Genomic DNA, 14,354 nt, shown 5'->3' on the forward strand with positions numbered 1-14,354 from the left:
ATATTGTTCATTTATAAAAACTCAGTTTGGGGGGGGGGGGGCAGAGGGGGTTGGATTTCTGTTGCTCAGCATTGTCTACTGTTTGTAGTGATGTACATCTTGTAAGAAGTAATTACATTGATTGCTTTCCTTTTTTTCATTCTGATTGTGCAAGGTACACCATCATGAAACACCTATAACACGTAATTACACAGCCAAATCTTTCGTTTGCTAAGCACGCGCCACCCACCGCCCCCGGTCCAGCACAGAACGCCACCGCACACGCTCCCAGGAGTCGGGATCACTGGTAGCCCCTGTAAAGTAATGACGTGGGCGTCAGCTGCCAAGCCACATGCAGGTATCAGTTCAGGTCCTGCAAGCATGAGGCGGTGGAATCCCTTTTCATACTTGGCACCTGAGAAATACGTGTTCACCTAGGCACCATTGCTGGCACAGTGACGCATAGCTTTCGTATGTGTGTGTCCAGTGAGATGTCTGCATAATGGCTCACCCTTGCAGGTGCATCTACACAATGTTATACTGCCATCACATGTCTATGTACATAAGAGCCAAGTCTATCTCTTGGAAATAGTAAAGTGCTGCTGAAATAATTAATGGTCGCTTTTGTAGGAGCTTTCGTGATGTCTCAGCTAGTCTGCATGGAAATTCTGGTCTTAACAGGACCTGTTCACAAAAATTGCCCAGAATAACACCAATTGCATTCTTCCTCATGACCCTGATGGGACCACCCCTCCGTCACTGAATTTAACCATCAAACTGCTGCTGCTGCTGCCAGCGTGGGAGCACCCTCTGCCATGTTTTCTGCAGACGAGATTTTCAGCGGCAGAACTATTTTGTACTGATCGCCATATTGCACTGCCAGTTAAATCCCGCAAAAGTTGTCAATTACATCCCTCCCACATACTCACCATGCCACAGTGCAGCGCCATTGGAGGAAATTGCCGCCGTAAACGCGGCCCACGACTGCAGCCACCGAAGCGCAGCCAGCCAGAGAGAGGCCAGCTGGCAGTGGACAAGAGCCCACCCCAGGAGGACCTGAATGGAATTATTCCTATCGTGCAGTACGAATTGGATTATGGGAGCATGAGGCACATGATCATGTCTGCTTCCAAAGGTATATAGCAGACGTGTCTAAAATTATATCTCCAGTGCTTGAAGAAAACCACAGACATAGCTTGTGGTTAAAACTATAAACTGTGAAAGTGGGAACGGAGTTGAAAACAAGAACACATAGGTTGTGAGGTAAAAATTCATTTATTTCTCATCCAACTTAAAAGTAATTTTACATTTTCATAAGTGTACACAGCAACACTATTTTCACACATCTTCTTCTTCTTCTTCAGTTGATGGAGAGAAGGACGCCGTAGAATTCCAGATCTTGAACATCAGCAAACATAAAGACTCGATGCATCCATGAGATCTTCTCCTTCCCTTTCACGTAGATGATAGTATCTATATGGTCAAATAACTTGTAGTTGTCGAACATAGTGGAATCATTTGCTATATTCCCTCTTCTATCAGTCTGAAATGCAAGTATGATGAATATAGGTATCCCTAGCTGCGAAGATGTTTTAATAGCCCATGTTTGCTCGCAGTCAGTAACACTGGGTACTTGAAAACCTCCCATGAGCAAAATATCAGTGACGGAAATGTATTGAAATTCAGGACTTTTGAAATCTTCAAACGCTCCTCGTACAATACATTGATGCGAGGTATTTTCCATGTTATCTTTCTGATTGTGATTTGTCTAAAGCATTTGCCTGTGTAGATCACAGAATTCTACTTAGGTTAAGCAGTATGGATTAAATGGTAAAGTATGGATGTGGCTCAAGTGATATCTAAACGACAGAAGGCAGATGGTAGTATCGAACAATTCTGCAATGGCCTGCTCTGACTGACGCACAGTAAAATGTGGAGTATCACAAGGCTCAGTGCTTGGTCCCTTACTTTTCCTCATTGTTATCAATGATCTGGCATCCTGTATGGCACAAAAAGCACACTTCATCCTGTTTGCTGATGACACAACCATTGCGACTGACAAAACGCCCAACAGCAGTCTAGACAACACTGTGAACACTGTATTCAGAGAAGCTCTCGATTGGTTCACTTCAAATTGACTGTCGCTCAATGTTAACTTGACTTCATTCAGCTTCAAACAGCAAAGAACAAAACAGGAAGATATTGAGATAAAATGTGGTGACAAAGAAATATTGAGGGTTGAGTCTTCCAAATCCATGGGATTACATATAAGCATCAATCTAAACTGGTCATCCCACATCAACGACCTATGTAAAAAGACTGAATTCAGCAGCATTTGCCATTTGCTCAGTTTCATCTGTTTGTGACTTGGAAACAATTAAAGCTGCATACCTAGGATATCTCCATTCACTTATGACACACAACATCATATTTAGGGGTAAGCAGTCATGAGCAAACAAAGTCTTTATTGGACAACTAAGAGTCATCAGAATTATCGCTACAGTGCATCCAAAATGTACTTGCAGAAACTTATTCAAACAGCCCGGGATCCTCACCGTGCCATCTCAGTACATTTCTTCACTGATGTGCTTTGTGAACAACAATCATACAATTTATAAAACAAACAATGAATATCATGATCATGATACAAGAAGTAAATATGATCTTCACAAAGATATAAAAAATCTCAGCATGTTAGAGTGAAGTGTACATTATTCAAGCATAAAAGTATAAAATAAACTTCCATTTCATGTTAAATCAGTCCTTGGGTATATGAGTAAATTCAAAAGACAGCTGAAACTTTATCTTTCGAATTGTTCTTTGTCCTTTACAAGAATTTTTTGACAGTGAGTAACAATTAATACAATGTGTTTATTTTTTAACATTCCTATAAAAACTGGCTAAGTAGCACAGGCATATCAGTTGATGACAGAATGCTTTTTATATGTATCAGAATTATAATTTGTTAGTGTAATCATTACTACCACTACAACTACTATAAACTGTGTTGTTTAAACATTTGAACCAAATGTATCTCTTTATATATGATTTAGTTTGTAAGCCTGATGACCATTTAGATATGGTTATTACTGTAAAAATCTGACACGTTCTACATCCTAGCGATACACTCGCATGAAGTATCTACAGGAAACGAAAATAAATAACTAAAACTGGCGACTACGTGAGATCGCGCGTTTGGCACGCGCGTCAGCTGATCGCCACCGAATGTCATGATTACGGCCAGCAGCTTGGAGTAAGGCTGCTATACAAAGCTTTTGCCTGGAACGCTCCCTCGCCCGTAATCCTAGTTGCGGAGTGGATGCTCTGTGAATTATGTGAGTTGGCAATTAATTATTCTGTTATTGACTAGTAACTAGTTCTTCTACTACTGTTGAAGGAAATAAATGTTCATATTCCCTCTCCTATTCGAGTTTATTACACGGAGTAGTTGGAAGGAAGGTATGTTAACTCAGAGCAGCGAAACGTTGAATGCAATAGCTGCCACCCATAGTTCACACGCGCAACACGTCAAAATTAGCAACGGTCTCTTATCCCTACGAGTTTAGCGCTAGCCGCTAATATTTACAGTTTACACAATTACAATAATTGAATCGATATACTACATCTCCGAGGTACTACCAACTGTTGATGATCTTTGTATGACCAGTGAAAAGATATCAACAGAGCGTCATGAAAAAAATGTAAACTACGCTACTACAATTTTCATGTGTCAAAATGGTGATATAGACTGCAGATTCCATCTCATACTCTGATTAAGAAATTTTATTAATAAAAAAATGTTCATTGTAGGTATCAACAATTTTCGCGGTTGAATCCCTGTTTCTCAATGAGATAAATTTCCTGAGTGTTGTAATAGTCTTATTTTATGCAAATATGTATAAAAAGTCTGTGGATAGCCCACAAAGAAATTTTGGTGTATCATTTTGCTGATGGATGGCTGTTCCAACATTCTTTTGTCACAAGGAGTTTAATTCAAAGATGTTTTACTAAGTAGTGTGTTGTTCTAAAGCAATGTTTGTTTTGCCTCGTAGGGCTAGTGTATTGTGTCAAATGTATGCAATTAAATTTGTGAATGTTTGCTAATTTCGTATTAGTATGATGACTGTCACTAGTAGATGCGGAATTCGAAGGCTCACGAAATGTCGATGATAATTTCTTGGGATGTCTTTTAGTGATACGTGAGTTTGAGAAGAATGCGTTATTTTGAAAGCGTTTTTGCCGTGGCTTATGACAAGAACTAATTTGAGCGCGAACCTAAACCTGATAATCAGGATCACTGACAATGTTTAATAAAAGCGAATCTTCTAAATGTAGTTTTTTGGAACAAACGAAAGCGGCTCGTGAAGAACGAGCACAAGAAAAGAAAAGGGAAGCTGCTGCTATTCTATTGCAGTCGCACGTGAGAGGATGGCTTACTAGAATACGATTTACGAAAAAAATTCTGTAAGTGACATGATGACTATGTTGCGATAGTATTCATATAATTAGATATCCGGAGTTAGAGTAGAAATGTTACGTTGCTATAATCGTTGCAATAATTTTAGCCGTAATATGACTTTAATCCGATATACATGCTGCCTATAGATGAAAACTGATGTGCATTTTGCTCTAGGGATGACTTTGACGTGCTGTTACCTCCAGAGGGATGCGCAGAACTGCGGCCATCAGTACAAGTGTATCAGAATGCATCCAGGTTTTTGTTTGTATGGAAAAAAGAACGAGATAAAGAACGCTTTGAAAAGTTATGTAGGTAAGGATTATCAACAAAAATCGAAATGGAAATATGCCCACTGGAAATAAATTTATTAAGAGAATCATGCTGCCTTTGATATTACATTTTCTTTCTGATAATGCTAATCGGTTAGCAAATTCCTCAGTCGGGACTGAATGAGATAGCATTACAATTACTGGTATCTTGTTTTAAAGCCTTATATCTTTAGAAATTAAAATGTAACAGTCAATCGACCATGTCATTCAAACTTTTTGTGTCACAATGCAACACGGTGAGCTGTCAGAATCAGACCACAAAAGAACCATAGTGACCCAGAAGTGTAGACAGTAACTTGATCATGATATCTTGTGGGTAAAGCATTGTGTAGAGGTTTATGAAATTGTTGATGAACGGTTTAAATCTTCTTTAACTGTATTGCTTGTACACTTTGAGCACTGGCCTAACCATAAATAAAAGTAGGTGGTACCGAATACAGCAATAGGAAAGCATGTTGAAGTAAAGTATATTTTGTCATCAAGAGAAACCTGTATGTAACTTATAGCACAAAATATAAGTTATCAAGAGCTAAAATTCTATATCATAAGTAGGCTATTGTAGATCGTCCATTGTGTAATTAAAATAATAAAACCCTTGGGGAATACAGGGAAAACAGTTTGGAGCCTGATTAGGGAATTAAAACAATAAATATATCATAACACTGGGTGTGACAGTCATTAGATTTGACCTGGATTAGAAGTTAAAATCCAGTCCATTGACAAAGGAAGACTGAGTATATATATCAGAATGGGTTTTTACACACAAATCCACAGAAACGTTTTAAGTATGACTGCATTAATATGATATTAGATCTTCTGTGTACAAGGTAACATACAAGATACATATTTCTAAATCTGTTGGAGGCTTCTGACACAGCGAATCATAAAATATTGCTTATAGAAATTGAATAAATTTGTATCAGAAGACTTGTAAACAGGTGGATTGCATTATTCCTAGCCAGTCTCGTACAGAAAGTTGGTATGATGTACGCAGAGAAACAGATCAGTTCAGAAGAAATTCTACTTGGTAGTGAAACTTTCAAACAAGTGAGCTTCAGGGCTAAGTAATGGGATCTCTGTTGTTCCTCCTGCACACTCACTACTTCAGCCTGAATGCAGATGCTCACAGAACCGTTATATTAGCAAGTGACACAACTGTAATCTTCAAAGGGGACAGTACAGCAGAAGCACAGAAAGCTGTGAATTTGGTTAATTTGAACAACTTGGCACTGTGCTATAAACGGTAGGCTAACTATTAGCACTATATTGAAAGACTGTTTCCGTCAACTTCCACACCACACTAAACAAACAACCAATAGAAACTAGCATTAAATTCAAATACCTGGGCCTGTGGTAACGTGATAATCTCAAATGGATCAGATATGTTGATTAGGTAAATTCTGAAATGAATACAGATACTTTATCTTGAGAATGTTGCAAGCATATTCTGGTCAGAATACAGTAAAAGGTGTGTATTATGTTTATAGATATCCTCACCTATGATTAGTGTGATATTCTGAGGTAATCTTACAACTGCCTTTGGCACTTTTAGGATTCAGAGTAGAATCATGAGAGTCACTGATTGAAGCAAAACTAGCAACGTTTGGAAACCTGTTTTTTGGAAGTTGAAGATCCCAACACTGACTTTTTGAAGCTGTAAAAGTCTTTAAAAAGCACAGAGTGGCAGTTGAATACAGAATAAAGAAAAACATTGAAATTCACAAACATTGTGTCAGAATATAGAGCAATTGGAGACAACACAAATTTTGGAAAACCATGAAATCTTATTTGCTGTGTCACTGTTTTTACTTTATAAAAGAGTACCTAGAATAGGGCCATGCTGGTTACGATTAATTGCGAACCAAAGAATCTTAGTTTTTCGTTCATTCAAGTCGCAGAATTGAGTCACCCGTTGTCATAAAGGAGAATGACTCCATCAGTAATCATTGTGCACCATTTGTTTTGGATTCCCCTTTGAAGTTTCATAAGTGTCTCCCAAAAAAAGTATGATATCACAGTATTCTTACACATTACCCTCATGAAATATGTTGTTAAAAATACTTTACGGCCCCTAAAAAGTTAACCATAATTTTGCAGTTTGATGGTGTCTGTACGAATATTTTTTCAGTTTATTGGGAGAGTGTGTGTTCATCCACTATTTGGACTGTTCCTTAGTTTCATAGGTCATATAGTACACCCTTGCCATATTCTGTCACGATTCTGTTCAGAAATTGCTTTCCTTCTTGATGGCCGTGCTGAAGTGTCTTGAGGCCGAACCCATTCTTTCAGTTTTGTGAAAGTTGATTAGACAGTTTGGGGGCCACTATGCACAAAATTTATGATAACCTAACTTCCACATGACAGTGCTGAAGAGGCTTGTCCTTGAAATCTGAGAATGTGTCCAGAAAGTTAGGAAATTGTGAACAGGTGTCTCAGATAGGCAGTTTCATCAACATCTTGCACAAGTTTATCAGCCACATCTGAAAATCTTTCTCAGTCACTTTCATTGTACCTGCTCAAATTTTCTGCACCATTCCTTCTCAGCACCATCACACATAACTGCATCCCCCCACATAAAGGACACAATCGATATTGAATCTCAGTGCACGCATGAAGCGAGTGACGAGATGTACCGCACACCTGAGGAGATGCAGCAGTACCATCCATTTCAGTCAGTTGCTGCTCTGACTACTCATTGACAAATGGAAAGAGAGCTGACTGATGCATCATGACTTTCAAAGTCTCCTTTAACAACTGCAAAAGTGCCACGAAGTTACAAGCACTTGTTTATTCTTAGTAGCCAGTCGGGGTTGATTTGTGAATACCCCTCATATTAACATATTTTGTGACATCTGTAACACACTGTGTAATGCCAGATCAAAATGAGTAAATAAAGAAACAAACACATGTAACTAATTGAGAATTCCAGATCCCAGTCATGAAATTGACTATGGAATAAAAAATTATAAAACTGTCCTTGTAGGTTAAGGCTGTTTTATTTGTTGTTATTAATAAAACAGCTGTGTTCCCACCAATCCACAGCAATGGACAGTCAAGACATATAATTTCCATGTCGACTTGACTTCTTGTTTTGAATTCTTTGTACTGCGCAAGAAATTCACAACCTCTTTGCAGTTCTACGAGTAGACTGTGGTAAGGGGATGTGTCGTGGGGAGGGTGAGAGGAGAAGGGGGAAGGGGAGGGAGTATCAGGGAAGTCTGGCCGGCAGCAGGTGTACAAGACAGCAGTGCGACACACTGTACCCGACACCAGTGTTTTCTTGTAGTGCACGCTGCTGATGACTCGGAGGAATGCATTAGGAGCGAGTGACAGAATAGAGGAAGCGGAGTGTGTGGGGAAGAGCAAGAAGGTGCAGGGTGAGGGAAGTTTACGGTCCTGGAGTTGCGGGTTAGTGGAAATTGAGGCCACGAGAATTACGGGAGCTGTTGTCGGCCACACTTAACCTGTGCAGTTGCGAATGGCTGCCTCAGTTTATTAGTACGTGTCATGATTCATTCCACATCCCTGAAATTTCTTGTACAGTGTAGTTTGAATCCATCACGATGAATGAATACACACAGTTTGTTGTGATGTTTGCCGTTTGGCACCAGGGAAAGAGTAGCAACAGAAAATGCAGTTTATTATTTTATATGTGAGATACTATACTTAAATTAAATTGTATGCATAACAACTGTGAAACAGAGTTGGCTGCTGCTCACCACATAGAGGTGGCACTGAGTGGCAGACAGGAGCATTTAGAAGTAGACCGAGTGATTGCACAAGTCCACCCTCAGGTGTCTGCAGTGGGGAGGGGGCAGAATATCTCTCTCTCTCTCTCTCTCTCTCTCTCTCTCTCTCTCTCTTCTCTTTCCTGTGCTGAGCCTGACTACTCCTATGGAGGCCCGTACCCATCGTGAACTATTTTACTAAGTACATGTAGTACATGGTTGTCTGTTCTTTTAAACTTGGGCCATACTGCTTCTTTATCTAGTTTGCTGAACATATAAATGTCTTTCTTTGCTCAAGTGGTTGAGTTGCCCATGATTATGTATACAACTATAAGTTAAATACTTAGTAGTATTTCCCAACTACGCACAACAGATTGATGCAGTAAGGATACCTAGTTTATTTATTTTTTATTTTTTACAGTGAACCCAACTACTATTTTCAGCTATTATTTGTATGGCACTTTTCTTCAGTTTCAAAATTATGTCCATGTTTTTGCCTTCGATACCCAGAAAAGGATCCCACAGCTAAGAATTGAGTGTACGTAAGAATATTATGTCCAAGACAATTGCTCTTACTGATAATGGAACTCTAACAGCAAAACATTATTTTTTGCCATATCTTTTTGTGTGTTCATTCCGTGTTAATTGACAGTCAACATTAATCCCTAAAAATTGTGTGTTTGTTGCACACACTATAAATTTAATCATTTATGCTTTATGTGACAGCCGTCTTTAAACATCCTTGAGGATTTCACATGCTCTGACTAATAGGAGTACTTGTGTTTTATCAGTGACTGTGATATTGCAGTGATCAGTAAAGAGAACTTTTTTTCTGTGTCTTATTCTGTCTGGAAAGTCATTGATAGACACATAAGAACAGAATTAGACCCAGTACACTACCCTGTTTATATATTTCTTGTATGATAGTTGTTGTGCTGAAAATTTAATATCAGTACGCATGTGAACTCTCTCTACCATTTGCACACTATTTACCAGATAAGGCTCAAACCCCTCATTTACTGTCACTCTTAACCCTTCTGTTTTTAGTTTGTTAAATATTATTTAATGGTCAGCACTCTGAAAAGCCTTGTACAAGTCGAAGAATATGCAAGTAGCCCAGTCAGTCTTGCCAGGAGCTTAAAGTGTCACTATTTCAATCTCTGTAATGGCTGATATTGACTATGAAGCTATTACTGTCAGACCATGTATCTTGGATCCCAGGCATTGCTATAAATATCAGCACTACAGCCACACCTGTGAATCTTGTTAAAATGCACCCAAATGCGTAACCTGTGGCAGGGATGCCTGTGAGGGTGTGTCCAACTCCTTCCCTTCACTGTATCAACTGCAAGGATAATCATGCTGCTTCCTCCAGTGACTGTCCAATATACCTCAATGAGAGAGTTGTTAAGGAGATTCAGGTGAAGGAAAAGGTTCCTACTAACACTTCTCGGAAAATGTAAGCTAGCCGCAAACCTTTTACACCACCCTCTGGCAGTTATGGTACAGTTTTCGCTTCACCCCGGCCCATGAAGGCCGTGGACACGCATACTTGAGACTTCCAGTTTAGTGCTATGCTTATGAAATTGTCCAGCTCCAAGGTCACACGTCTTCGCCTGCTGTGGGTGCACCATACCAATGAACCTTCACCTGTGCCAATGACATCACGTGCATCGCAAAGAAATGCACGGAAATCCAAAACGGACTACTCCTGCGATTACTTTCTGTGCACATCTAGCCAGTCAACATCTGGGTCTGCACCTAACGAATGCTAAGATTATAATCAGCCAAACAAAGGCAAATGATCTTCCCTCTCTCCACCTCGTTATTCTTCTTCAATGGTGTCACCATGCAATACCCTCACCTGGCCAAGCTCCATTTCATTGGGATTCACTGCCAACAGCCAGTCTGCTGGACAACTGAAGGTGAATACTGACACTTCCGTCTGACTAATGGATCAGGATTCTTCAGCCACTGTACCTAGTCATTGCGCATGTTTGAATTCTGGCACTCAGCAGCCACCATGGTGACTGCCCCTTTATTTGCCCCATCTCCTGTTTATCATCAGATATGGTTTTTCTCCAGTGGAACATTTGCGGCATCAGATCCAATAAGGCTGAATATCAGCTCCTCTTGTGATCATACTGTCCAGTTCTTTTCTGCCTCCAGAAAACAAAGTTATGTCCTCACAATTGCTTTCTTCTCCTACATTTCACTTCAGTCTGTTTTGACCTGCCCCCTGAGGCTGGGACTCTGGCTCACGGATGAGTCATGTTGTTCATTTTAGATGATGTCTATAGTTGCATCATTACCTTGCACACCCAGCTTCAAGCTGTTGCTGTCCGTCTTTCCCTTCCTGGTTTCACCTTCTCTCTTTGCAATGTGTATTCACTCTCATCTTCTGCTGTCACCAGGGCAGACATTTTGCAATTTATTGCCCAATTTCCTTCTCCCTTTTTGCTGCTCAGTGACTTCAATGCCCACCAACTTCTTCGGGGCTCTCCACACCCCTGTCTGAGAGGCTCTCTCCCAGTAGATATCTTCAACCAGCTCAATTTAATTCTTTTGAACAGTTCATTCTGATTCCACACACTCCTTTTCTGTCTCGGACCTTTCGATCTGTACTGCTCTTCTTGCTCATTGTCTCGATTGGTTCATTTTCTCCGACACACACTCGAGTGGCCGTTTCTCCTGTGTCATCCATTTGCTAACACATATCCCATCTGTGTGTCCAACTAACTGCAGCTTTCCAAAGCTGACTGGCAGCTCTATTCCTCACTGACCACTTTCGATGAACACCATTTCCCCTGAGTGATGACTAGGTAGAATATCTTACAGCTGCTATCCTTACTGTCACAGAATGTACCATACCTCACACTCCTTCCTCGCCGTGACGTGCCCCACCCCCTGGTGAATGGAGGCATGTCGTGATGCAATCTGGGAACGGAGATGAGCTCTCCACATTTTTCATAACGCCATCCCATAATGACGAACTGTATCCTTTAGAAACAGCTACGTGTGCAGTGTTGCCGCATTTTCAGGGATATCAAGAAAGCTATTTGGCTTGACCTCCTTGATATCTACAATATTTTGGGTCAATATTTTGCAGACATTTTGAGTTTCACCCTGCCTACCATCCTGCCTTCCTCCCTCTGAAATGTGTGGCAAAGGCAAGGACGATATCTTTCTCCTCCCAGAATCGTGAATGCTACAATACTGCTTTAACGTGCACACTCTTAGTACTGGTCATCCGCTCCAGGATGGGACGGCATTCGTATTCTTATGTTTGAACACTAGTCTCCTGGAGGCCTACGCTTTCTCTTCCTTACATATAACAGCATCTGGACAGATGGCACATTTCTCAGTTACTTGCATGAGGCTATTGTCATTTCCATATCTAAGCTTCATAAGGACAAACACCTTCCTTCCAGCTGGCACCAAATCTCCCTCACCAATAGCATCTGCAAGGTGACAGAATGTACGATTTATGGTCGGCTGGTGTGGTGGCTCAAATCTTGGAATCTCCTTAGTAATGCACAATGTGGATTCCGTGGGCACCAATCTACAGCTGGTCATCTCACCACCTTGTCGACTCATATAATGATCAACTTTTTGTGGGACTGCCAAACTATGGCCATGTTTTTTGATTTGCAGAAGGAGTATGACACTTACTGGAGGATTACTATCCTTCGTCTCGTGTGTGAGTGGCACTTCCGGGGTCACTTGCCCCTTTTTATCCAGAAATTTTTAAAAGACTGTGTTTTTAAGTTACATGTGGGCTCAGCTGTGTTGGACACTTTTATTCAAAAGATGGGGTGCCTCAGAGTCTTGTGCTCAGTGTTGTCTTATTTGCCGTAGCCATTAACTCTATTATGGAATGTCTCTCACCAGGTATCTCGAGCTCTCTTTTTGTTGATGACTTTGTGATCTATTGCAGCTCTTGCATGAATATCAAGAGCTCAGATGGAAACCCAGTTCTAAGCAAAGAAGGGAAAGCAGAAAGGTGAAAAGAGTATATAGAGGGTCTATACAAGGGCGATGTTCTTGAGGACAATATTATAGAAATGGAAGAGAATGTAGATGAAGATGAATTGGGAGATATGATACTGCATGAAGAGTTTGACAGAGCACTGAAAGACCTGAATCGAAACAAGGCCCCGGGAGTAGACAACATTCCATTAGAACTACTGACAGCCTTGGGAGAGCCAGTCCTGACAAAACTCTACCATCTGGTGAGCAAGATGTATGAGACAGGCGAAATACCCTCAGACTTCAAGAAGAATATAATACTTCCAATCTCTAAGAAAGCAGGTGTTGACAGATGTGAAAATTACTGAACTATCAATTTAATAAGTCACGACTGCAAAATACTAACACGAATTCTTTACAGCTGAATGCAAAAAAAACTGGTAGAAGCCGACGTTGGGGAAGTTCAGTTTGGATTCTGCAGAAATATTGGAACACGTGAGACAATACTGACCCTATGACTTATCTTAGAAGATAGATTAAGGAAAGGCAAACCTACATTTCTAGCATTTGTAGACTTAGAGAAAGCTTTTGACAATGTTGACTGGAATAGTCTCTTTCAAATTCTGAAGATGGCAGGGGTAAAATACAGGGAGCGAAAGGCTATTTACAATTTGTACAGAAACCAGATGGCAGTTATAAGAGTCGAGGACATGAAAGGGAAGCAGTGGTTGGGAAGGGAGTGAAGAGGGTTGTAGCCTCTATTATATCTCTTAAAAAAATAATGTAACTATTTATTTAGAGGAAACACTCTCCTAGTAAATTTGTTTGTCCTTTGATTTATCGTGATCTGTTACTGATTTTTAGTGAAGTTAGTTTTTACGTTTAGCTTTCAAAAAAATACAAAAGAGATATAATAAGCAAAATAATGAATTTCGTAGGTTGCTAATTATGTATTGTATCTGGTTTTACCGAGCGCCAGGCTCCCTACAAATTACTGTAAATGCAATAGCGTAGTATCACTCAGCTCTGAAATTATTACTATCACAGAAAATAGACAAGTTTTAATAAACTTATTTCACTGGATTCCTTCAATTAATCTCACTGAATATTTTAATATAATTTCTTCCGCTCCAGCTATCAGATATTGTGCTGTGAAAAAATATTTTTAAATGTACCGCGTAATGGCGGCTAATTGTTAACAGTCAGAGATCACTGTTACTCGCTCCGCAGCAGCTGGAAACATGCTAAATAATTTTCATTAAATATTCTTTTCATAAGATAAATGTGGCGTAGGTTCTTGAAATAACACACGGAGATCACTTTATACTAATATATTCTTACTAGGACACAGTTTACACCATTAAATATTTGCAATGACGTTACGACAGAAACAAATGCTAGCGCAGCACGATAGCTTGTGTACCTTATTCCAGCTAACACCAGAACGAACAGAACAAAACGGACTAGACAGAAGAATGACCATTGCATTGTATTTTATGCTCTTACAAAGATAATCACATTATAATCTCATACAATAAAAATAATGTCTTTTCTGCATTTATCGATCTATATTGTATAGTTTTACAGTTAGTGTTATTACCTTTCGCAAATAAATCAATGTTTGTAATTCATTTTGAGTCACATACAGTCATTTTTATTTATGTTTCACCTCGATAATGGTGAATATTGCAAAAGGGACACTACACCTCTCCCCAATGTTATTCAATCTGTATATTGAACAAGCAGTAAAGGAAACAAAAGAAAAATTCGATGTAGGTATTAAAATCCATGGAGAAGAAATAAAAGCTTTGAGGTTCGCCGGCGACATTGTAATTCTGTCAGAGACAGGAACGGACTTGGAAGAGCAGTTGAACGGAATGGACAGTGTCT

General features: G+C 39.8%; 1 protein-coding gene across 2 annotated transcripts in view; it reads left to right on the forward strand.

Moving 5' to 3' along the window:
* Positions 1 to 3,931: 3,931 nt before the first annotated feature.
* The window catches only part of LOC126164184 (ubiquitin-protein ligase E3B), a 313,945-nt gene continuing 303,522 nt past the window's right edge, over positions 3,932 to 14,354 (forward strand). The window contains exons 1-2 of one of the 2 annotated variants that reach the window (XM_049920218.1): positions 3,932 to 4,443; positions 4,613 to 4,750. In XM_049920218.1, coding sequence (XP_049776175.1) covers positions 4,283 to 4,443; positions 4,613 to 4,750 — 299 coding nt within the window. In that variant the 5' untranslated portion in view covers positions 3,932 to 4,282. The remainder of the gene's footprint in view (positions 4,444 to 4,612; positions 4,751 to 14,354) is intronic. The other variant, XM_049920219.1, reaches the window with a different exon arrangement.

The sequence above is a fragment of the Schistocerca cancellata genome, chromosome 1 (genome assembly GCF_023864275.1).
Source record: "Schistocerca cancellata isolate TAMUIC-IGC-003103 chromosome 1, iqSchCanc2.1, whole genome shotgun sequence".
Classification (NCBI taxonomy): domain Eukaryota; kingdom Metazoa; phylum Arthropoda; class Insecta; order Orthoptera; family Acrididae; genus Schistocerca; species Schistocerca cancellata.